At 41.9% G+C, this 24,558-nt stretch overlaps 1 protein-coding gene across 1 annotated transcript in view; it reads left to right on the forward strand.

Moving 5' to 3' along the window:
• The window catches only part of BCAP31 (B cell receptor associated protein 31), an 85,935-nt gene that overhangs the window by 22,692 nt on the left and 38,685 nt on the right, over nucleotides 1-24,558 (forward strand). The window contains exons 3-6 of the mRNA XM_063432730.1: nucleotides 2,737-2,837; nucleotides 5,009-5,153; nucleotides 19,531-19,666; nucleotides 22,712-22,832. Coding sequence (XP_063288800.1) covers nucleotides 2,737-2,837; nucleotides 5,009-5,153; nucleotides 19,531-19,666; nucleotides 22,712-22,832 — 503 coding nt within the window. The remainder of the gene's footprint in view (nucleotides 1-2,736; nucleotides 2,838-5,008; nucleotides 5,154-19,530; nucleotides 19,667-22,711; nucleotides 22,833-24,558) is intronic.

Here is a 24,558-nt window from a genome sequence, read left to right on the forward strand (position 1 = left end):
GAACAGTTCGGTACATCACTACTAGAGACGCTTCCATTGTGAGAACAGATTCAAACTCCGTTCTTGCCGCTAACCTCTATTCCATTGGAGGAGCACAGTGCTGCATGCCCATTTTTTGTCCCCAATGCAATGAAAGAAGAGCGGGAAATGCTGCACCTACGGCCTAGGCCACTGTTCGGCTATTGCCGAAGTGGAACATCTGCATTAGGAATATCAAATATTGCCATTTAAATCTATTCATTGGCTAAGTGGGTCAGTCGACTTGAACTGGGGACAGAGCCTGCAGATTAATGACACCATAACTACTACAGTGCCATGTAGCGATTATGGTGCCTAGTCCTTTATATCAGATCGCTAGTAGTAGTCGCATAATATTCAGAATGGTACATGTGCATGTCTGTTTTGTCAGCTTCTATTGACTGGTAGTATAAGCAATTTACTATAGTATCACCCATATATTAAAGAAACATTAAAGCATTGGAAATAAAAAAACTTTATTGTTCCTTTCCCTATGTATATTCAGCTCCCTTGGTTTGCCTGAAAAATAAAGAAAATGTATTTATTTACCCTTTCAAGCTCCGGGGCTTCTTCTGTGACCCCTAGCTCTCCGCTCCCTGCGATGTCATGGAGCATGGCCTGGCCTAGTCTACGATGGTCCAACCCAATGCTCCTCATAAGAGACATGATGGGCATGATGCGCATGCATGGCGTTGAATCTATGGAGGCTTCTACGTCTAATGACCAAGTTTTACTCTGTCAGTATAACAGACACTAGAGGTGAACTTAACCCTGCAATGTCAACATTGCAGTTTCTAAATAAATCTGCATTGTTTATATTGCAGGATTTAAAGGACAAGGCCACTGCATCCATACCACTTCATTAAGATTAAGTGGACTGGTTGCTTTTAGTGCTCTTTTAAAGCGGTTCTATCACTTTTTTTATTTTCTTTCTTTATATAAACCAGGGGGGTTTGTGAGCCAGTACCCTCCGAGGCAGTCGGCTACACGTTCTGTATGCTGACGGCGAGGGAGCTGTGATCTCCTTGCTCTGCTTCCTTGCGACCTGCATATTGATTCCGGACCCGGAATATGACATCACTCTGGCCCGACTTCACTCCGGCCCCGACATCACTAAGCAACAATGTATACTTTTCTCTGAAAAGGCTGTGTTTACTTCGAAAAGCATGCATGGACCGGCTATACACACCAGAACCACTACACTAAAGGATCACTATAGGGTCAGGAACACAAACATGTATTCCTGACCCTATAGTGTTAAAACCACCATCTAGCCCCCCTGGGCCCCTCATGCCTCCATAAATATAGCAAAATCTTACTGTATTCAAGCCAGAAGCTTTAGATCTGCAAGCAGTCTGCTGACATCATCAGAAGTGGTAGCCTGATCCAATCACAATGCTTCCCCATAGGATTGGCTGAGACTGACAAGGAGGCAGATCAGGGGCAGAGCCAGCATGATTCAAACACAGCCCTGGCCAATCAGCATCTCCTCATAGAGATGAATTGAATCAATGAATCTCTATGAGGAAAGTTCAGTGTCTGCATGCAGAGGGAGGAGATACTGAATGTTTGGATGCATTTTAGGCAGCCATGACCCAGTAAGGATCTCTAACAGCTATCTAAGGAGTGGCCAGTGAAGTTATCACTAGGCTGTAATGTAAACACTGCATTTTCTCTGAAAAGACCGTGTTTACAGCAAAAAGCCTGAAGGGAATGAGTCTACTCACCAGAACAAATTCAATAAGCTGTAGTTGTTCTGGTGACTATAGTGTCCCTGTAAGCTGTAGTGGTCCTAGTGACTATAGTGTCCCTTTAAGAATTTTATTTTTTTGTCGTTGAAAATAAAACTTTGTAAGTTTAAAAAACCTGGCTCCTATTTTTTTTTTTTTTTAGCTTTCTCCTTGATTTAAAGCAAGTTTGTCAAGCCCTGATATAAACATTATGGTTGGGGCTGGGGTTAACAAAGTGATCCCTGAACTTGGAGCCAATATACCAATATAGTGATGGAGCCACTTTAAGGTTTATTATCTAGGTCAGCACTTCTTAACTCCTCTGTCAACATTCACAGCTGAATTCATCTTACACTTTTCAATGTGTGCCGCCTAACTTAGTTTCTCTTCCAAAATATTTATGTACCAATTATGTAGGTTATATTATTATTTACTACGTTTGTGTGCTATCTCCAAGGTAGTGGTGGAAAATAACCCTCTGTCTTACAGTATATGAAATCTGTTACTGCCTCTTGAAAGCGGTGGAGCTTGTTCAGTAGACGCAGAATATAAAGGTAGCACTTGGTGACCTTTCTCAAAAAACCTTGCTGCTGATCTGGCAGAAGGGTTTGCCATGCTACACATCCACAGATATTTGGATTGATCGCGATGACTGTGTCTTGATCAAAATGTTCAGTTTTAGTTGTATGGCATTTGTAGAACCTGATGTGTGATGAATGGAATTTCTTTGGTAGGATGGGATTGTTAGCCAAAATTATCCACTTTAATTTCAAGGGGTTGTTTTTTTTTTGTTTGTTTGTTTTTTGGGTGGTTGGGGGTCGTTTTTTTTTTTTTTTGTGTGTGTTGGATTTTTTGCCTTAAATAACCTCCTATATGCACACGTAAGCTTCCTATGAGATATGTACACATAATATTTGGAGGAACTAAGGAGCAATCATCCTCAGATGGCAAGATAATAAATGCTGCGTTTATCTATTTCCCTATACAGGTGGCAAAAGATCTTCAAATCTCGCCTGGTACAGTTAGTAGTGGCATATGGGAATACGTTCTTTGTGGTCCTGATAGTTATCCTCATTCTTTTACTATTGGGTAAGTATGTAAAAAAAAAAAAAATATATATATATATTTGTATTTGAGATTATTTTTTAATCCTGATCATAAAAATATTAATTACACTCGTTATTCATATTCTGCGTTCCTGGATTTATTGTGTTTTATTATGTTTATATATTTTTTATTTTTTGCATTTTGATTAATAAAAGTACCGTGACATTAAAACATTCTTCTGACAAGGAACAGACACCGCATTCTATGTCTCTTTTCCCATAATCCTCTGGTATAATATGAATAACAGCTACTTTTTATGCGCTGCATTCAAAAGGCTCTTATCTCAAACATGACAGATCCGCTTTAATGCAGCTTATTAGCAGAACAAGGCCAAAAGCTTGTATTACACATTCTCCTGTAAAATACAACAATCTCTTCTGGCTCACACAGGACTGATTAAAATCTCCATGTTGGAATGGACACTGCGTTTTATTGAGAGCTCTGCTTGGCTGAGATTAAATTATTCTGAACTCTTAAACCCTTAAATCATTACAGGACTTGAAACCCAAAAAGCACCAGCTGTGTAGGTATGCTCTTAAGCACAGTCCATTTAATCATTCTGAGTGCTGTGTGCTATTCTGCTCTACTGGGCTGAAATGTGAAAATCCTCTTCACTTTACACGTGATAGAGCTGTGCTCAACATTTTAAAGGAACACTATAGGGTCATTAACACAAACATGTATTCCTGACCCTATAGTTTTAAAATCACCATTTGGCCCTCCCCCTCCTAAATAGAGTTAAATCTTACTTGTATTCAAGTCTGCTTACACATACCATATATACTAGTGTATTTTAGTCTTAAACTTCATTTTAAAATGCAGAGTCGACTTATCCACGGGCCAGTGCTAGTTTTGATAGAATTTTGTACAGCGTTCGGGAGTCGAATGCGGGGCAATGTCGACTCCCGAACACCATTCTCCTAGCTGGTTGGGAGGTTGAACAGGCAGAGGTACAATGTTTCAGCAGGGTTCACGGGCTTGTGTAGCCGGCTCGGAGATCCATGCCGTCGATGACCATGTACCGCTGCCTTTGTTTGTATGTACGAAAGGCCGCCACCCAGGGAATGCTTGTTTGTGGTTAACAAGGGGGCCACACAGTCTATTCTGTAACCGAACAGAAGCCGAACAATTCCATTCAAATAACGTACCCTCGACTTATCCATGAGTCATAGCATATTTCACAATTGTTGGTCAAAAAAACTGCACTCGACTTATACACAAGACCGACTTCTAGATGAGTATATATGGTAATCAGAAGTGGTGGTCTGAGCCAATCAAGGAGGCAGTTCAGGGGCAGAGCCAGCACAAGTCACACAGCACTGGCTAATCAGCATCACCTCATAGAGATTAATTGAATTAACGCATCTCTATGAGAAAAGTTTAATGTCTCCATGCAGAGGGTCACTGCCCCAGGAAGCACTTCTAGCAGCCATATGAAGAGTGGCCACTGGGCTGTAATGTAAACACTGCATTTGTTCTGAAAATACAGTTTTTACAGCAAAAAGCCTGAAGGCAATGATTATACTCACCAAAACTAATACAATAAGCTGTAGTTGTTATAGTGACTATAGTGTCCCTTTAAGTCCTGTGCTACCAGCCAGACTTCAAATATACTTGCCACTATACAAATCCTAATACTACATGACACCTGGGAATAGGCAGGGCAACCACATGCAATGTGCCTGTCCTTTTATTTGACCTTTGATTTAAATGTTATTCACAGTGAGGTTTTGGGATCAGTACATTAACACATTTATTTTGAAATGTTTCTGTACATCTACTGTATAACGAAGAGAGAGAAACTTTCCTGTGATCTCTCTTTTCTTTATATACTTCAACCAAATCTCAGAGGTACTAAAGTCTTTAGGGAGCTTTGTCTTATCTGGCCGATATAAGCCTTGTAGCCACTGTTATTAAGTTGCGGCATTTAAATACCGACGAAGATCCTCAGAGTGTGGTGGGTTCATGGCCTATGTACCAGGACTGGATTTCCTTTCAGCACTGTCCACAGTGGACGGGTGGAATTTTTTTGAGCCCTGGTACAGGAGCAAAGAAAAATGGATATAGCCTTGCTGTTATTGAAAGCTGTCATGCTTTTGTTTTGACTCTTTATTTTCGCATTGGTGAATGTCCTGTTCCACTTTCCGTTTTAGATGCTCTGCGTGAAATCCAGAAGTATGGGGTCGGTGAGCAAGTGGATCTCAAGCATAATCCAGTGGCTGTCGAGCACATCCACATGAAACTGTTCCGAGCTCAGCGCAATCTGTACATTGCTGGGTTTTCCCTGCTGCTGTCCTTGTAAGTAACAGAATGATTGACTTGACTAAAACACTCCATGATGGAATTCAACCACTTTTCAAATCAATATACATGTTGCTGGGGATATCCTCTACATAAGGCTTTTATGTATGTCCTATTCATGTAGCTTTTTTATCAGTATATAACTTAAAACACATGATTGACCCCCCCCCCCCCCCCCCTCACCCCCCCTTCTCATGGAATATTTGTTTATAATTAGAAAGTAGTGAATTACCAGTAAGGAATTTCTTGAAATGTTATGGTGGCCTCTAAGTGCATGTGTGTATTATGTATATATGGATTTTTGGGTACTGCGTACTCCTGGGTGACATTCATTAACAATAATACATACATCTTTTACTAGTGTTTACCTAGTTACTTAATTTCTTCCTAGTTTCCAAAAATGTCCTGAAGTCTAGATTTTATTAACCAACTTTGGTGAACTCCTTTATCAGTCCCAGAAGAACTAATGGCTGTGTATACTTATTCACGTATATACTAGACTTGAATGAGTAAACCACAGACTAAGAATTCTGTCTGTTTCTTTCCTTGCCATTGTCTAGATTTTAATTGTCTGTACTGTTTATTGTACTGTAGCAGTTTATTTTCATCTAATGGTTGTTTGAATGTGAATGGCTAGGCTTTGACTAGTAATACAAATCCTGTTTCTGGATATTCTGTCTGCACATGTGGGCAGTATTTTTGCTTTTTTTTGTTTTGTTTATCTAAGTAGTCATTTATACAATGTTGCATAATGATATATAAATTACCTTTTTCCCTTCAGATTAGAGGCAGTGCTTATACCACAGGGATTTCTAATCTGGAGGGAAAAAACAGGCAGGCAAATCTCCAAACATTTAAACCCTCCCCTAATTACCTCCTTTCCAATAAGTAGCAGCTCCTCCTGAACATACCCAGTTCTTTGCCTGCCTTCGGCAGGGGAGGTTAGACAGGAGGTTCTCCAGGAAGCAGGTGAGAAGGGCTGAGGCTCTGCTTCCTTTATGTCCGGGTAAGTAGCGTTTCACACGCCGGACGGCGTGGTCCCTGCCTTTTTATTATGCCGTCTCTTGCCGTGCCAGGTGCCGGTCTGACGAAGGACGCAGGCGTGCGTCGGCTGGGAGGTCCTGTCGGTGGAACGCACACACAGGTTGCGTTGCGTTCCACCAGGGAGTCGCAGAGCGCTATGCACATGCGCAATGCGAACCTTGATTCAGGCGCCAAATTTGAACTTGGCGTTTTGGTTTGGTTACAGGACTTAAAAGGAGCAATTACCAGCAGCAACCTCTGTTTGCCAGGAGCTCTCAGAACGGTTGCAAAGTGTGTTTCTCACCTGCCCTCCAACACACTCTCAGGCCATTTAAGGTAAGACTGATTAAGTTTTTATTTTAAATGGTTTTAGCCTGAATCTTTAAGGAGAAAATTTTGATTATTTTCCCTTTCTTGTTTTCTGTTCCCAGTATGTCTAATCCTGAAAATTTGGATAAAGTTGCTGAGAAGGGGAAATGTACATCTAAAGCCAAGCATTTAATGTGCTCTGTGTGTGGCCAACCTATGCCAGATGGTTGTAAAAAGAAACTTTGCTCATTGTGTTCAAAAGAAGCTTCAGAGGAAGCAAAAAGAACAGAAATGTCCACTTTTCTCAGCTGGTTGCAACAGAGTATGCAGCAAACATTTGTGGATATGCAGTCGGCAGCATTACAGTCAGTCCAGGCTTCGGTTGCCCAGGATTCACAGATTGTAAAACATGCTAAGAAAAGACTGAGATCTTGGGAAGTTTCCGATACTAGTTCAGGAACTAGTGGTTCTGATTATGGCGAAAATTCCGGTAGTGACTCATCAGATGAGGAATTTGCATTCCCAGAAGAAGCCATTGGGAAATTGATTAAAGAAGTGCAGTGCATTTTTGAAATTGAGGAAACAGGGAAAAAGTCCAAAATGTTTCCTTTTCACCCACAGATTAAGGAGTTGATTTTAAAAGAATGGAAATTCCCGAGTCACAAGCCGTTTATTTCTAAACATTTTAAAACTCTCTTTTCCATAGAAGCGGAACAAGACTGTAAGCTGGATACAGTCCCTGTAGTGGACGTTCCTATTGCTCAAATAGGAAAGAAGACTACATTACCGATTGGAGACTCAAGCGGGCTGAAGGATGTCATGGAAAAACGCATGGACTCCTCCTTAAAAAAGTTGTTTATCTCTTCTGCAGCCCAAGCTAAAGCTTTGATTGCGGGGGCATCCGTTGCCAAGGCCCAAAAACTTTGGTTGGAAGAGCTAGAAAAGGTCTATACGGGAGAAGCAAAGGAAGATCCGGTAAAACTATTAAAAAATATCAAGATGGCAGCTGATTTTTTAGTAGATGCCTCTGCAGAAAGCCTGAAATTATCGGCCAAGAATATGGGTATTTCAACAGTCGCCAGAAGAGCGCTTTGGCTTAGAAATTGGTCAGCAGATGCGGCATCTAAAAATTCACTGTGTGAACTAGCTTTTGAACCAGGAAGACTGTTCGGCTCGAAATTGGATGAGTTGTTAAAACAGATGAAGGAAGGAAGGAAAGCTTTACCAGAGTCATATAGGAAGCAGTTTCGAAGCCGGAAATCGGAGACGCTTCCCTCATTTAGAAGTTCCTTTCGTAGAACCTATTTCAGGAGTCAACATAAAAGAGCCTTTGATTATAGGAAGAAGGAAAGATTTACAGACAAGAGAAATAAAAAATTATGACGCCAGGCCTGTGGGAGGAAGGTTGAGTCACTTCCTAGATCACTGGAAAAAGACAACATCAGATCGCTGGGTCCTCGCAGTGATAAAGGATGGATACGCTCTAGAATTATCACAAACCCCAAAGAAAATGTTTCTATGTTCCGAGGTTCATTCTCTAGATATGGAACTCTCTCTGATGCGAGAAGTATCAAGTCTGTTACAAAAAAGAGTGGTGGAAGAAGTTCCTCTAAAGGAAAGACATCAAGGCACCTATTCACGACTTTTCTTGGTGCCAAAACCAGATGGCTCGTTCAGACCCATTTTAGACCTAAAAGCCGTAAACAGGCGGATTATCAAAAAGAAATTCCTCATGGAAACAGTAAAATCAGCTACTCTGCTTATTCATCCAAAAAGTTGGTTTGCGTCCCTGGATTTAAAAGATGCCTATCTTCATGTACCCATAGCAGAATCCAGCAAAAGTCTTCTAAGGTTTGCTGTGTGCTTCCAATCGGTAACCAGACATTACCAATTCAGAGCACTGCCTTTCGGCCTGTCATCAGCGCCCAGGGTATTCACAAAGCTTCTAGTAGTCGTCTCAGCTTTTCTAAGAGGTATGGGCATCGCTGTCATTCCTTATTTGGACGACTGGCTGTTGATTGCAGAGTCTCAAGATCAGCTACAGTTAGACCTGGGGACAGCTATAAAAACGCTGGAAAATCATGGCTGGCTAATAAATTTCAACAAATCGGAACTAGTGCCAGTTCAAAGGATTCAGTTCTTGGGTCTAATTTTGGATTCTATCGCTATGAAGTTATTCCTGCCAGAAGAGAAGAAACTAAAGATCAAGTGTTTAATCCGGAACCTCAGAGAAAAAGGTGTGTTTTCGATCAGAGAAGCCATGTGCTTACTGGGTCTGTTTACAGCCTCAATCCCGGCAGTCGGTTGGGCAAAAGCCAGAATGAGACCTCTACAGAGAAACATTCTGCAAGTCTGGAATCGACAGGAACTCGGCCTAGAGGGGCTTATGAGGTTCAACAATCTAACTTTGAGAAGTCTGCATTGGTGGACCTCTTCTCGATTCCTGCACGCAGGTCTTTCATTCCGGATGAAGTCCTTCACTATAATAACAACAGACACCTCTGCACTGGGCTGGGGGGCCCATTTGGGAGACATAAAGAAGCATGGGTGTTGGCAAGAGAAGGATATGAGAAATTCCTCAAACTTCAGGGAATTAAAGGCCGTATGGATGGCGCTCTTGGCATTTCAGTTTCTCATCAAAGATCAACATATTCAAATTCGTTCAGACAATCGAACGACAGTGGCATATTTGAACAAACAGGGAGGTACAAGATCAACAAAATTAGAAAGTCTTTGTTCAAAGATCATGCTGTGGTCAGAAGTTCACCTTATGTCGATCTCAGCAGTTCACATTTTAGGAAAATTCAATGTGGTGGCAGATGCCCTGAGCCGGCATCATTTGAAACAAACAGATTGGTCAGTGTCATGCAGAATTTTCAAGCTTTTCTGTTTCGAATGTCAACCAAGAAGTTGTTTTGCCGACTTTTTGTCAGAATCCGTCTAATGCCTTGGAAAGTAAATTTCACTGCCTAGACGTAAAGAGATGTCTTTTGCAATATCTAAAAGCTACGGAATCCTTCCGGAAGGATAAGTCTTTTTGTCTTGTTCAAGGGCACAAGAAAAGGTATGAAGGTTTCGAAGAGTTCTCTGGCTAGATGGCTGAAGGATTGTATTCTGTTGGCTTATTCCAAGAGTGGCACGGAAATTGCAGGCCCTATAAAGGCCCATTCTACTAGAGCTGTTTCTACGTCCTGGGCTCTGCGAGCAGCTGCTTCTCCTTCTCAGATTTGTTCAGCTGCTACTTGGTCCTCTCTCCATACGTTCTCAAGACACTACAAGTTGGACATACTGGCCTCGGAGGATGCAGCTTTTGGGCGCAAGGTGCTTCAAGCAGTAGTGAAATGAAACCCGCCCTCAGGATCTGCTTTATTATATCCCTGTGGTATAAGCACTGCCTCTAATCTGAAGGGAAAAACATAAATTTTACTTACCGTAAATTTCTTTTTCCTGAAGATTAGAGGCAGTGCTACAATTCCCGCCCCTTTTTCTAATAAACTCAGTAATTTTGCAGCTATTTGGCTTATGTATTTTCTGGGTATGTTCAGGAGGAGCTGCTACTTATTGGAAAGGAGGTAATTAGGGGAGGGTTTAAATGTTTGGAGATTTGCCTGCCTGTTTTTTCCCTCCAGATTAGAAATCCCTGTGGTATAAGCACTGCCTCTAATCTTCAGGAAAAAGAAATTTACGGTAAGTAAAATTTATGTTTTTGACCACTCCTTTCTTATGATCTTCATCATTTTTCTATGCTAAACTTTGTTCTCTCTTCTGCCAAAATATTTGGTTATTTAAAAAATAAGTAAAAAGGGAACATACATTTAATTGATTTTGTATGTTCATCAGTTGAGGTGTGCGGTGCGCACTGGCTTTTCTTTTTTCTTTTTTAATTCTTTATTTTTGTTTGTGCATGAAATCACAGTCTGGCTTGCTGCGCCACAATAGTTACAGCCAACCGTTCATTAACATAGAATGAGATGGCGTGAGAAATACAGTGCACTTTTTTAAGGTGGTATAAAATTTAATAAGATTAACATTGCAAACACGTAGAGTAAACAGATTATGATGTTAGATTCTAACTTTTCTATTCTCGTTGTGACAATAGTGTATTTGTGGGGCTATACAGTTATAAGACCTATGAGGTTAACAAAGATTATCTATTCTATATGAACAGGCTTAGGTATAGTTATACACATGCAGGATCACTGTGAGATTATGTGACATGCTAATGCAGATTACGCTGGTAGATGAGTGGTTGAGCTAGTACATATTGCTCAATACCTTGCCCCGTAATACCCGTGACTTGACGGTAATGAGTATGTAGGCAATAATCTATAGTGCAATATAGGCTACGTTTAAATTTGCACTGTGCCTTAGTCTAGGGCACAATGCAAGGACCTGTAACAAGGGCATGCCTGGGACCCTACTTGCTATAGCGATACCCCCTGGGGTCCCCTCTATCAGGGAAGGTAGTGGAACAAAACAGTTACCCTATGCCTCGTTTTATCCAAGCAAAGTCCCTGTCTGTACTAGAGCGTGCCAAACAGGCTTTTTTTTTTTCTTTTTTTTGCCTAAGGTGCTTGAACATGTGAAGGGGCACCTCTGTTGGAAGTCCATTCAGAAGTCACATTGAGGAAAGATATACTAAACAGCAATAGTTAAACTCTAAGCAGGGAATAATGATTATGTACTGGGGCCCAGATTCAAACCGTGTGTGTCAAGTCCTGGATCAAGAGGACAGCGGTCAGCTTTAGCCCACTCCTAGGCTCGGGAACTTGTGGGTGAGACTTGGGGTCGTGTCCATATCTGTGTATTTCCAGCTCCCATGTCTTCCCCTCGCTTGTGCCTTGTCTGCGATTGAGTAGTATAGCCTTGTAACGGATCTGGGTCCATCGGGCCATCTCTGTGTCGGTGAGCCACACTGCGGCGGGTGGCTAGTCTGTGCGGTACGATTTGGGAGCGTGGGGTCGTTGTGCAGTGTGTCGGCGGCGGGATAAAACAGCAGGTTTGTACTGGCGCCTTGCTCGGATGGGTGTGGGTGCTGGGCGGCTGTGCGGATGTCGTTTCGCTTCATTGGAGTAGGTGCATGATGTGCTTTTTGTAGGAGTGGGAGGCAGTGGTGAAGCAGCTTACCCTCCAGCTTCCCCCAAAATGCATCGAAGTGGCTTTGTATTCGCTCGAGGATATCGTGCGAGGAGTCGCTTGCGTTGTCGGCACATGTTGTGTCCGCCATGTGTGGGGCTTGTTTGGGAGCGTGGGAGCGGGTGGTTATGCCCGAGCCTCTTGGCGCCTTTTCCAGCCTTGTCTGTCGCTTGCCTCTGTGTAGCTGGTGAACTGCTCTGGGGGGCTGAGGCCGGGGATCATAGTGGCTGCGCCGGGCAGCAGGGCGGATCAACTTAGCCACTGCTCTCACCGCTTGATTGTGAGTCATTCCCCGCTTGCACAGTGTCGTCCAGAAGCTTGTACACAGCCTGTCAAATGCCTCCAGTGCCTGCGTTGGCGGTCGGGAGCTTGTTCTGTTTTGGTTGGGCCTTTGCTGGGCCGCCATCTTGGCTGCGTCTCGCCGTGGTAATACCCCTGCATGCTGCATGGTCAGTAAGCCCGTCAGTGGGCTCAGAGTAGCCAGTAGGGGACCGGGATAACCCCCACCGGTCCAAAGGGGGGGGGGGAGGGGGTAGGGTGCTTGTTGCGTCGCTTGGGAGCTCCGAGGTCGGGGTGAACGGGCGCTATGCCCAGGTAGCAGCTCAGGTAGGCCGCACCCGGTTTTCAGTGCCCCTGGTCCCTACGGGCGTCGGAGTGGTATGCCCCGCCTCTGTGGTGCACCCCCGACGTGGGTAGTGCACCCTGGTGCTTCTTCGGGCCTCGAGGCCGGCGTAATTCGTTTTTTCCCGCCCGCCGGACCGGAGCTCATGGAACCCACGTCCACTCCGTATTGCGGTCAGGCTCTGCCCCCAACCTGGCTTTTCTTGACCTCTAGCAACTCTCAGATGATGTCAATTCTGAACTCTCAACCATCCTTACCTTCTCCTGTCCCTTACTTGCTATCTCCTTGTATAACGCTACCCTCACCTCTGCCCTGGACGCCGCAGCCCCAGACTCAAACTTGCACCTCAAGGAGTGCATGCCGCCAACAGTGTCACACTAAATCGCCACCCTTATATGAGAGATGCTCCTGTTCAGCCGAACGATGTTGGAGGAAGTCTTGCATCTTGTCAGACCTTCTCCATTACAAATTAATCTTGCTTTCATACAGTGCAGCCCTTGCCCTTGCTAAACAATCATATTTTTTCTCTCTCATTAGTTCATGCTCCTGCAGTCCCAGGCGTCTTTGATACCTTCAGCTCTCTCCTTCGCCCTGCTGCGGCCACCCATCAAAATAATTTTTCAGCCGAAAGCTTTGCTTTTTATTGACAAGATAAAATGGTTAAAGGACCACTATAGTGACAGGAAAACAAACTCGTTTTCCTGGCACTATAGGGTCTTTAGGTCCCACTCCCGCTGGGCTGAAGGGGTTAAACACTTACCTTTCTCTTTGCGCCAGTCTTCTCTGAAACGGCTATGTTTACAGCTGCAGGGTTAATCCTAGATGGACCTGGCCCCCAGACCACTTCATTGAGCTGAAGTGGTCTGGGTTCCTATAGTGGTCCTTTAAGGAAAGAATTCTCCCTTCTTTGCGTCTCCGTCTCTCTCTCTCTCTGTGTCTCTCTCTCTCTGTGTGTCTCTCTCTCTCTCTCTCTCTCTCTCTCTCTCTGTCTCTCTCTCTCTCTCTGTCTCTCTCTCTCTCTCTCTCTCTCTCTCTGTCTCTCTCTCTCTGTCTCTCTCTCTCTCTCTCTCTCTCTCTCTCTCTCTCTCTCTCTCTCTCTCTCTCTCTCCTGTACTTGGACCGTACCTTCCGTTCCCCTTAGACCTCTCCTCGGCTACTGAACAGGAGGTGGTTGTGCTTCTCCTTTCCTCTCGCCCCACCGCTTGTCCGCTTGATCCTGTACCATCTCATCTTATCAGATCTCTCTCCCCTTGTTCTGTGCCATCCTTAATACACATCTTCAACTGCTCTCTTTTTCTGGTGGTGTCCCTGCTCCCCTTAAACATGCTACTGTTGTACCCATCATAAAAAAAGCCATCTCTTGACCAGTCTTCTCATTCCAACTATTGTCCTATATCACTGCTCCCTTTTTTATCAAAGCTTCTAGAAAGACTTGTTTTTACCCATTTGTTTGCTCAATTACAACTCTCTCCTCGATCCTTTTCAATATGGCTTTTGCCCACTTCACTCTGAGACTGCTCAGATTAAAGTTACAAAGTATCTAATCACAGCTAAATCCAAAGACCACTAATAGATACAAATTTTGCTTGGCCTCTCTGCCACATCTGACACTTGATCATGTCCTCCTTCTCCAAGCTCTTCAATCCCTTGTTCTCTGTAGCGATGTCCATTTGTGGTTTTCTTCCTATCTCTCCCAATGTTCATTCGGTGTCTCCTTTTCCAATGACACCTCCTACCCTTGTCCTGGCTCTCTTTATACTGCCTCTCTTGGCAAACTCATTAATTCCTTTGGATTCCTCTACTATCTGTACACTGACATCCAGATATATTTGTCCTCCCTTGATCACTCCCCCGCTGTCCTAGAACGTGTTACCGTTTGCTTATCTTCCATCTCTGGATGTCCTCTCACTTCTGAAACTCAATCCCTCTAAAATGAAGCTTTTTCCTCCTGTTAATAAGCCTGTTTTTGCAAGCTCACTTTATTGGTGTTATCTTTGAGCCTCATATCTTCTCATATCCGAAAAAGCAGCCCTGATGTTCAGCATCCCCACGCTCTGCATGGAGACGCTGAATTTTCCTCATAGAGATGCATTTGATTCAATGCATCTCTATGAAGAGGTCCTGATTGGCCATAACGGCATTTGGCCCTGCCATCGTGCCGATTTTAGCCAATCCAATGCTTTCCCTATGTTAGGGGGTGGATGGGGGGGTTAAACACACTATAGGGTCACGAATACATATGTGTTCCTGACCCTATAGTGTTCCTTTAAACAATTCTTGTCTGTTCTATTTCTTCACTGATTTGTGGTATGCCTCTTCTCGGTCTCTCTACTCTGCCGGGGACCTTCTCCTGTCCACTGCTTGCACCCTTACTGCTAATTTGGGCTTGCAGGACTTCCCCCGGATGGCTCCTTTCCTTTGCCTGCCTGCCCACACCTATCAGACTCTCCCTTAGTCTTCAATCATTTAAGAAGTTCTCAAAACCCATATTTTCAGAAAAGCTTATGGCCTTCCAGCGTGACTTCTGTTTTACAAACATGTCACTTGCTCTCTCCTACAGGGCCACACTCTACTTTCACCTCCAGTTCTGCTACTTTCTCACCTTGTTTGTTTGCGGTCTCCCTCAATACCCTTCATATTGTGTTTTATACCCCACCTCCTCTAGACTGTAAACTCGTTTGAGCAGGGACCTCATCTACCTATTGTCCCTGTAACATTTTGTAATTGTCTCAGTTATTGTTCAATTTCCCCCTTTATAATATTGTAAAGCGCTGCAGAATAAATTGGCACTATATAAACACAAATAATGTATCATTTTATTTTTAAAACAACCCGATATCTGCTGAGTTGGGCAGAACCAAGCAGTTTTCTCTTGTTTTATCATGTTGGTTGTTAAATGTTAATGGCTGTGACCATTTAGACTTGCTTGATAAACGCCACTTATTTCTCTTTCACAAATGCTCATATTCGCTTAAATACAATACATTTTTATTTAATTACGTGGAAATCATGCAATTGGATCTTGTTACTATGTGTATGAATCTATTCCAAATGCCAGTGCTGTGATGCCCTAGCTTTCTATATGTCAGATTTTACTGTGCTCATCTCCCCCCATTCTGTTTTAATTTGTTCAAGATGTATTCATTAATTTTATTTGGGGTTCATGGCTGGATTGCCACATGACTAATACTGGCACCCCAAATCACTTCTGCCACAGCAGCTTTACATATAAAGTGCATTAATATCCTAGTGACCTGAGCAGCGAATATTAAATGTCCCGGTATTGATCCCGCAAAACAATCACCATGGAAACCAGCAGGTACGTTCCGTTGGTAACTCGACCCCTTCTTCATGCAGGGCACTTTTTACGCATAGCCCCCAATTTTGTTTGGATCTTGCAATTTACAGTTTGAACACTTGGTGGCAGCAACCGATCACATTTACAGAAAGCGATAAGTAATGTGGGTTAAACTAGTGTGCAGCGTTTGTGGATAATATGTGATGTATTTTGCATGGCCCCAATGGACTAAATGCGGTCTTGCAGTATACATTTTTAATCAGAGACCATATTAAGAATAGCATTGAATCCATTACACACTTTGGGGTGTTGAACCATGTCTGTGTCATTGTAAGCATCCATATTTCAGCAATGAGATTTCTTCTACTGATTGTAAAAATGTAATAATTTATTTTGATCTCAAAATCATATAATTCCCAAATGCTTTATTGAAATTGTTTATTGTTCAGAATAATGTTCTTCAAAGAACCCTTCATATTAATGTCTGTGCTTTACTTACATACCTTCCAAGTGTCCCGATGTCTGGCGAACAGTCCCTTTTTTGGGCCAAAATCCCTCTTTTCCTCTGTTCTCGGTGCTCCATATTGTTTGTGTCTGAGTGTATCACAGAGCTCCATGGCAATTATACTCACTGTAATTTGTCTTTCAACTACAATTAATGTGTTTAGAAAACAATCTGTATTAATAAGATACATTGTTCTTTCTCTAAATGACATTTTAGTTGCATGAATTATTATTAGTTAAGTCACCTAAAAATTCTCAGAACAACTCCGACCCTGACCACATCCTCATTCACACCCCCCATAATTAAAGTGGACCTCTTGTACATTTGAAATGTTGGTGGTTACCGTGGGTATGTATTTGCAGTAGCTGCACATCTGACATAGGTCATGCTAATAATTCTTATATGTGCCATTTAGCAGTGCGTAAACTGTTTTCATCACATCTGCATACCTGCTATTCAAGAACATGCCTTAACCACTTACTCCCAATACAGCACCGTGCTTTAATCACAGCCAGGAAACGTGGCATGCAGCGAGTACAGAGTATCTTTTGTTCGTGGTAATCACATGCCTGCTCACACAGTTTGTACAACATAACTGTAAAAGGAACACGTTGGGTTTGCTTGGCACGGGCGCCCAGTTAATTCCTTCCCAGAGTGGTATTTGTTTATCCATGCGTACTCAACCTAAAAATAGTTACATAACAGATAAACAAGCTATGCTCCTGGTCAAAACAGTTACAGCAATGATAAATGACTCATTGTCCTTTTTGTTTCTCATGGATATTTAACGATACTATGTAAGCAGTGGTGGCTGTCCTTGTCTTTTTTTCAATGGTTTTCAGCCAGTGTGCCATGGCTCTCTGGTGTGCCTCAAGCCACCGCAAAGTGTGGAACAAACTAATAGACTTTACAGTTAATAGGTTGAATGCCGTCTTTAAAGGGATGCCATAGGCACCAAACCCACTTTAGCTTAACTAAACAGTTTTGCTGTATAGATCCTGCCCCTGCGGTCTCACTGCTCAATTCTTTGCTATTTAGGAGTTAAATCACTTTGTTTATGCAGCCCTAGTCACACCTCCCTGCATGTAAACAGCCTTCCTAAACACTTCCTGTAAAGAGTCATCTAATGTTTAAACTTCCTTCATTTCACAGTCTGTTTTTTAAGTAAGCTTCTGAATTAAAATTGGGACTCTCATTTGCCAATCAATTAAAGCTGATAGGTCTGTCTGGAAGTATGCTTCTATCTAATGAGGCTTGTATTAAATATTACATTTTTGGAATTATTTGTTGGGGACTGTGTATCTGGATGCCCAACCAGCGTATTTCGGAAACAATTGCAGATCAAGGTTATATTAGTAGATTTGTTACCACTGCCAGCTTGGACTTCCTGGTAATGGAATTGAAAGAACCTGTATTACTGGTTACATGAGCTGCAAGGTGATAACAGAACGATCTGCTGATTATGGATTCTGAGAAATGTCGGCAGATGACTGCTTAAAGATGGATCGAATAATTTGTTAAAAGCAATTCTTGGAAGGAAAGAAAATCGAACACCTAGCTGCTTAGAATTCTGAGAGTGGCCATCTTCTCACAGCTTCTCCCACTTCATGGGATTTTTCTCATTTGGACTATTTCCTGTGATTCTTTTTCTGAGAAGGTCCCACTAATAAGTGACAGAAACTTACTTTATTTTTAATACAGTTCTCACTCTAAAATGGAGAGCATTCATTAAAAAAATACAATTAAAATAAAAAAAGACATAGGTGTGTTTGCAGGAGTGCCAACCACTACACAGTAGAAATATATGACTGCCAAGACTCACAGCAAAGTTCCGTCTGTGCCTCGTATAATGCATTTTCCGAAAAATACTGACCAATAGGAATAATTATTTGCAGACGATCTGTAATCAAAGTTCTCTATGCCGCTATAAATCAATGTATTTGGTATTGATTTGAGTTTTTGTTTTTTTTAATATGATTTGTAACTATTGCAGAAATACCTTTAGAACAGCCTTGTCCAGCATTTTAATGAAGAGGATTACAGGTCCAATTATTCAGCAACATAGTACAGGGAGGGTGGCGATGAGTACGCAACACGTTGCTGAATGTAATAGGACATCGTTTTTATTACATGAACAGAAAATAATTGAAATAACTTAATTATGCTGTTTTTTTTTTTCTTATAATGAAAGTGATAACTTTTTTTTTTTTTTTTTTTTTTTTTTAAATTCATCAGGAATAATTTGTAATAATGTATCCTCTCTTCCAAGAAGTCATTATTAAGGTGCCAAAATCTTGGCTGGTGCAATGATGGGCAGTGTAACCATTTGTAATTGGTTAAGTACATGGCGAACTGTTTCATCCTGAAATTGGAACACTGCTTAAATCAGCTATATGTCAAGTACACGTCGTGCCTGCTCCAGTGAATGCTTGGCTTGTTGTATCTAGCCTGACCGATTCTGTGTACTGACTCTGCGGTGTACCATATGTACGGACCTGCAGTTTATTTATGCTCTCTTTAGGAATTCTAACACGAGTTGTTATGGAACTCTGAGCCACTTCGATGTCTCGTGGGTAGGGCGCATGGTGTCATAATAATACACCTAGGTACATTTGAGTGTCAGGAGCTTACTTTTTATATAGTTTATACACCGAGAATTGGTTCTCTTTTAAGAATACACGAACGCTTGGTTAAATAGCGTCTTTTCATTTGTGGTTTTGTTCGACCTACCTGTGCCCTCCCTGCTGTTGAGATGCTTTCTTCTACTCTGCCTAAAAAAACGATGCATTGCTCTGCTGGTGATGTGCTCTATACCTGCATAAATAACCCACTATGACAGCGTCACAGCCTGTTTGTTTTGCACGGCTGAATAAAGAAGTGGTTTTGAAAAATCACCGTCCAGGCCTCCTGAGGAAGCAGGCCTAGCATCTGCTACAGTAAAAATTTTCTTTTTTTTTTTTTCTTCCTTTCATTAACTTCGTCCATATTTGCCTGATTTTCAAGCTAATGTACTTTGAAATCGCTTCGAGTGTCTGCACTTGTTTGTCTAAATGCATTTAGCCAACTTCAATAACGGGTGTCTTAAATGTATTTCACACCAATTTATTACACTCCCCACCTCCCCTTCTTCCCCAGAGTAAAGCAGACTTTACCCTTGACAAAAGGACAGCTGTTATAACTCTGCTTTTCTGTAGAGGGCGCTTATGGTGCACTGCAATATACATTAGATCACACTCTCTTTAAACCATTATCAGCTCTGCGTGTGAGGCTGTTTGCTGTTTAGAGCCATTAGTGTTGGTCAGAGAGTTACAAGTTAATTAACTTTTTTGTCGCCAATGGTGGAAATAAAGCCGATCGATAAGGATAACCTGTCCGCACCATTCCATTACTTTTACATTAAATCATCCAACTGAGCAGTTTGACAGATCCACAGTTTTACTGGTTATGTGTAAACTTGTAAACTCCTGTCTTTACATTGCAGTTTGCTGAGACGCCTGGTCACACTGATTTCCAAGCAAGCAACACTCCTGGCTTCGAATGAAGCCTTCAAGAAGCAGGCAGAGAGCGCCAGTGATGCCGCAAAAAAGTACATGGAGGAAAACGACAAGCTGAAGAAGGTATCTGATAAAATTCATATTAAACTTACGCTCTGTTTTGATTTCAGAGGAAGTCTTGGGTTTGATCACCCAACTGAGCAGAATTTGTTAGTATAGGGCAGTGATATGCAACCTTCAGGACTCTAGATGTTGTGGACTACATCTTCCATAAGCTCTTACGGCAATAGTATTGGCAAAGCATCATGGTAGATGTAGTCCACAACGTCTGGAGTGCCAAAAGGTTGCCTACCTCTGGTCTAATTCCTCCGCAGATGGTAGAAGGGTTGGCTGCTGTGAACATTGCAAGGCCCTGCTCTTCTCTCAGGATAATCCTCTAAAGTGAGAATTGCCTGGAAATTGAAAGTGAATCTCAAATTCAAGGCCAAAGTAGCCGAAATGGAAAAATTCTCGGTCATCTATGCTTGCGTTTTTGCTACTTTGGCCTAAAATTTTACATTCACGTTCAGTTACCGACAATTCTCACTATAGAGCAGTGGTTCCCAAACTGTGTGACAGGCACACAGGGGCGCCGCAAGATATTTTCCCGGTGCTATCATAGCACCGGGAAAATATCTTGCGGCGTACCTGTGTGACTGTGCCTGGTCACGTGCCTTAGTCTCCGCTGTTGGCTCTGCAGGACCGGAGGGGAGATCAGAGATCTTCCTCTCCTGCCTGCTAGCACAGCCAGCAGGGGAGAGAGGGATAGAGGACCCGGGGGAGCTCTAACCTCCAGCTCCGCCGGGTTCTCCCCTTGTGAGCTTGGAGCGTTGCTGCAGTTACCACGGCAGACTCACGGCCGTGAACACTAGCCTGAGCTGCAGGCTAGAGTTCACTCTCACCACTGGGACCACCAGGGATTAGTAATGAGAGGGGGGGTAATGAAAAGTGTGTGTGTTTTTTTTTATTTTTTTTATTAATAAACTGCTCCCCAATACACACACATTGCCCCCTCACGCACACACTGGCTCACACACACCACATCCTTTACACTAACACACACACACTACATCCGTCACAAACACAATGCACCCCCATACACACACTGCACACACGCGCACACTTCACTCCACACACATTGCGCCCCTTTCTAGAGTGCTGTAGTGGTTATTGTGCCTGGATTGTTTCTTTAAATAATCTATCAGTGTCCCTCCCAAGATTCGGTTCTGGAACGCCCCTGACCGGGAAATATTTCTGCTAAACAGGGGTCCAGTATATGCCGCAGCGCTGTACATATATACTACCTAGAAATTTGTTTTGACTTGGGGCGCCTTGGAAAAATATAATAATAACGACTGCTAAAGGGAATAAACCTGTTTGTGAAACCTGTTTGTGAATAGCAACTGAGACTTACCCAAGATCACTCAAAATGTCAACGAAGACAAGAAAGAGCTGGAAGATGTCAGAGCAGAATTATAAAATTATATGAACATGCATAATATACATACAAAACAGCATGAAACTAAAGGCTCCTAAAAAATGTTAAAAAGGATTGGATCTTTGCGTTCAGAAACCTATTCTGATGGCATGTGCTTTCAGTTTAAGGCAGACCTGTCATCTCACATGCTCAATCCTCTCAATCAACCAACTGCTCTGTCACTCGGTGTTGGGAAGATTGAGGGAATTTGTTGTGATGAACCACACTCACACTACACTTTTGATGATTTTCAGGGTATTAAGCCCATACCATGTATGTGCAACGCTGATTGGCTGCCTTTCTGGGCAGGCTTCTATCCTGGTGTAAATGCACACTGGGATGATGTGCCATCTCTGTGTGTGGGCAGATTGTCTGTGACAACACTAATTCTCTGCTCATAGTAGACCTGCCATAGTTGACAAGACTAATTTAAAGGTTTAATGTTTCATCACCATTTTTCATCACGTCCTAGAGCTTCGCTCGCAAATCCCTCTCATGCTCCATAGTTCAGTTATTTACTTTAATGCGACACGCATTTACCAGTTTAAGTCTTTCTAAGTACCAGTAAATAACTAAAGCATAACTTTATAATCCTGACAAAAATTTTGGTTTACATTATGACAATTGTATCAGTTGAGCTTTAGTAAAAGGAAGAATACAAAAAAGTCTATTCTTGTGTGTTGAATGTATATTTTTACACTTACATGTAGTCTTCTAAAAATAACACATTTGTTTCAAAGGCCTTCTGTCACATGGCTTTGTTCACCTTTCATACTAAACAAAGTCAGAAGAAAAGCTTAGCGCAATGCCCAAAGGCGTGAAATTACTTGTAGAGCCCTTTGCAAGTAGAGAAACCGTTATGCTATTAAATTACCATAAAGTAAAATTAAACAAATACTCTCACTAGTTACGGACAAAGGGAAGTGAAATCCTGTAAGCAGGAGGTGACAAAGCAGCAAAGACCAACAATTACAGAAAGTTCACAAACAAAAAGTTATTACATAAACAGATGTGTCTCACGTCTACTTAAAATTTTGTATCGTTCACGAGTTGTTTCAGAGCAAGTGTGAGTTTTCTACTTGTCTTCAATTACCAAACCTATCCAAAGCCCAAAGTGTTAGCTCTCTGCGTGAGTGCAAATCTCTCTTCATCCTTGTCCTGTGATCTCATGGTTTAAAGTCTGCTACCCAGAAGACAGATCCCTTTTTTTTTTGTAGTGCCTGCAGCCAATTTGCTAGGTCAGAAACTGTTAGTGTAAAACCTTTTCTTGCATTAGTGGATTAAAAATATAACTGTACACTTAAACTCAGTTGGTCTAAGCAATTGGTCGAAGGCCAGGTTAATTTGAAAGTAGAATTCCTACATACGTCGTGCAATACTGCTTGCAGAAGACAGCCGTGACTGGTACACTCAGCCTGTGCAGACAAAATGGATGTATTTGGGTAAAGGTTGGTTTCAGTAGATAGAGGTGACATAGGAGGTTTTATTTTCTACAGTAAGTTAGAGGAGATGATGTGGCAATACACTCACTATGCTGATGTATTACGCTTGACCTGTAAGCCATAGTATGGGAACACATGGTTTTAGATGATATGTTTTATACCTTTAAATGAATACCGCCTTTATTTCTAAAAAAATACATTTCTTTTCAGCAACTGAAAGCCGCTGGGGTGGAGGTGAGTGATCTTCCAGAAAACAATGCCGAGGAAGAAAACAAGAAACTCAAAGGAGATGTCAACAAGCTCAAGGAAGAACTGGAGTCGACCAAGAAAAGTAAGATATGCTCAGTGATTCTGTCAACTTCCATGGTTTGCCACCAGCTGTAACGGAGACAGAAAGGGTTATTTACTAAAGGGACAGTTCTAAGTGTATTTCAAACTCAAGCCAATAGCAACTGAACTGAAAGCATAGTTGGCTTTGAGAGTTTTTTTCCGTTTAAATTCACCTTGAATTCTCACTTTTGTGAATAACTTAAAAGGACACTTCTGGCACCAAAATAACTTTTGTTGTATGGATCATGACCTTGCAGTCTCATTGCTCAATTCTCTGTCATTTAGGAGTTAAACCACTCTGTGTATGCAGTCCTAGCCACACCTCCTCTAGCTGTGACTCACACAGCCTCCATGAAACAAAAGTTAAATTTTCAATCAGATCTTACAGCACAGTGTGTTTACTTTAGAAGTTATCACATCCTGTTCTGTTGAGTGAACTTTAATCACACGGAGGAGGCTGTTGCAGGATTTAGCATGCAGCATTATGCAATACTGGAAGCTAAAATCTTTATACTTATTTTTCAGGAAATGTCTAGGGAGGCTGTAAGAGTCTCAGCCACGGGAGGTGTGGCTAGTGATTTTTATTTTAATTTTATTTTTTATGGGAAACTGATCATTTACAGAGAATCTTTAGTATTGATGTCCCTTACTGTCCTTGAGATCTGTAATCTGTTAAGCTCTTGATGACAACACGTGACATCACTACTAAACACCCTTTGGAAATTATTTAAGTTCGTCTTTGAAAATGATACTCGTCTTATTACAGCAATCTTTGTAGAACATATAGCTCACATGTAACATGCAAGCTAAGAAAAAAATAAAAAAAAATAAGATTTCATCAGTTATATAATTTTTTTTTTATTACAAACATGGACAGAGGTAATGCATATTAAAGCTTATGGTGCAATATCTAAGCCGAATTTTAAAGGATTCTATGGGGCCAGGAAAACAAACTTGATTTCCTGGCACTATAGCTTCTCCATTTGTCAAGGCGTCCTGGGCTGCCGAAGTCACATGTGCCGGGGTCGTAACGAACACCTGACACAAAAGTCCAAATACCTCTGAATGTGCAACGTTTTAAGCTGAAACATTCCATATACGGATTCCTAGCACCATTACCACCTCTAAAAGCTGAAGTGGTCATGGACATTGGAGTAACCTTTTAAGCTGTAGTTGTTCTGGCAATTATAATGCTCCTTTTAATGTGCAATGTGCACACACCCCATACATTTTTAATTAATAAAAACAATCAACATTTGTGTTTGTACAATGAAAGGTCCCTGTAGCTTGTGTGTATTTCATGAATTCTAGTGAAAATTCATAGTAATTTTCAATGGAGATTCGAGGGAACATTTCCAAGAGCAAACCAGCTATTTTTTGAGTTTTGAGGTGTGAAATGCCGAGAGGTATCTTATTTTCGGTAATTCCTCCATATTTAGTGCTTGGCGACAAGACTCAGTATAGCACCAGCTCACGTTAATACAACTTCCCCTTAGTAATATTTAGCATGCATGTCCACTAACTCCACATAAACGTTAAACATTATCTATCAATTTATCTTATAGAGTAATTATCACACCCTGAGAAATAGATGAGGCATTTATTATGGTCTTTTAATGCATTATCTTTATAACACATTAATAGAGTAAGGGTCAGCCAGTGTGTGTACAAGGTCTTCTGCTAAATAAAACCTTCCAAAAGGTAAAAACATTCAACAGGTAGATTTA

This window comes from Pelobates fuscus, chromosome 9 (assembly GCF_036172605.1).
Source record: "Pelobates fuscus isolate aPelFus1 chromosome 9, aPelFus1.pri, whole genome shotgun sequence".
Taxonomy (NCBI): Eukaryota; Metazoa; Chordata; class Amphibia; order Anura; family Pelobatidae; genus Pelobates; species Pelobates fuscus.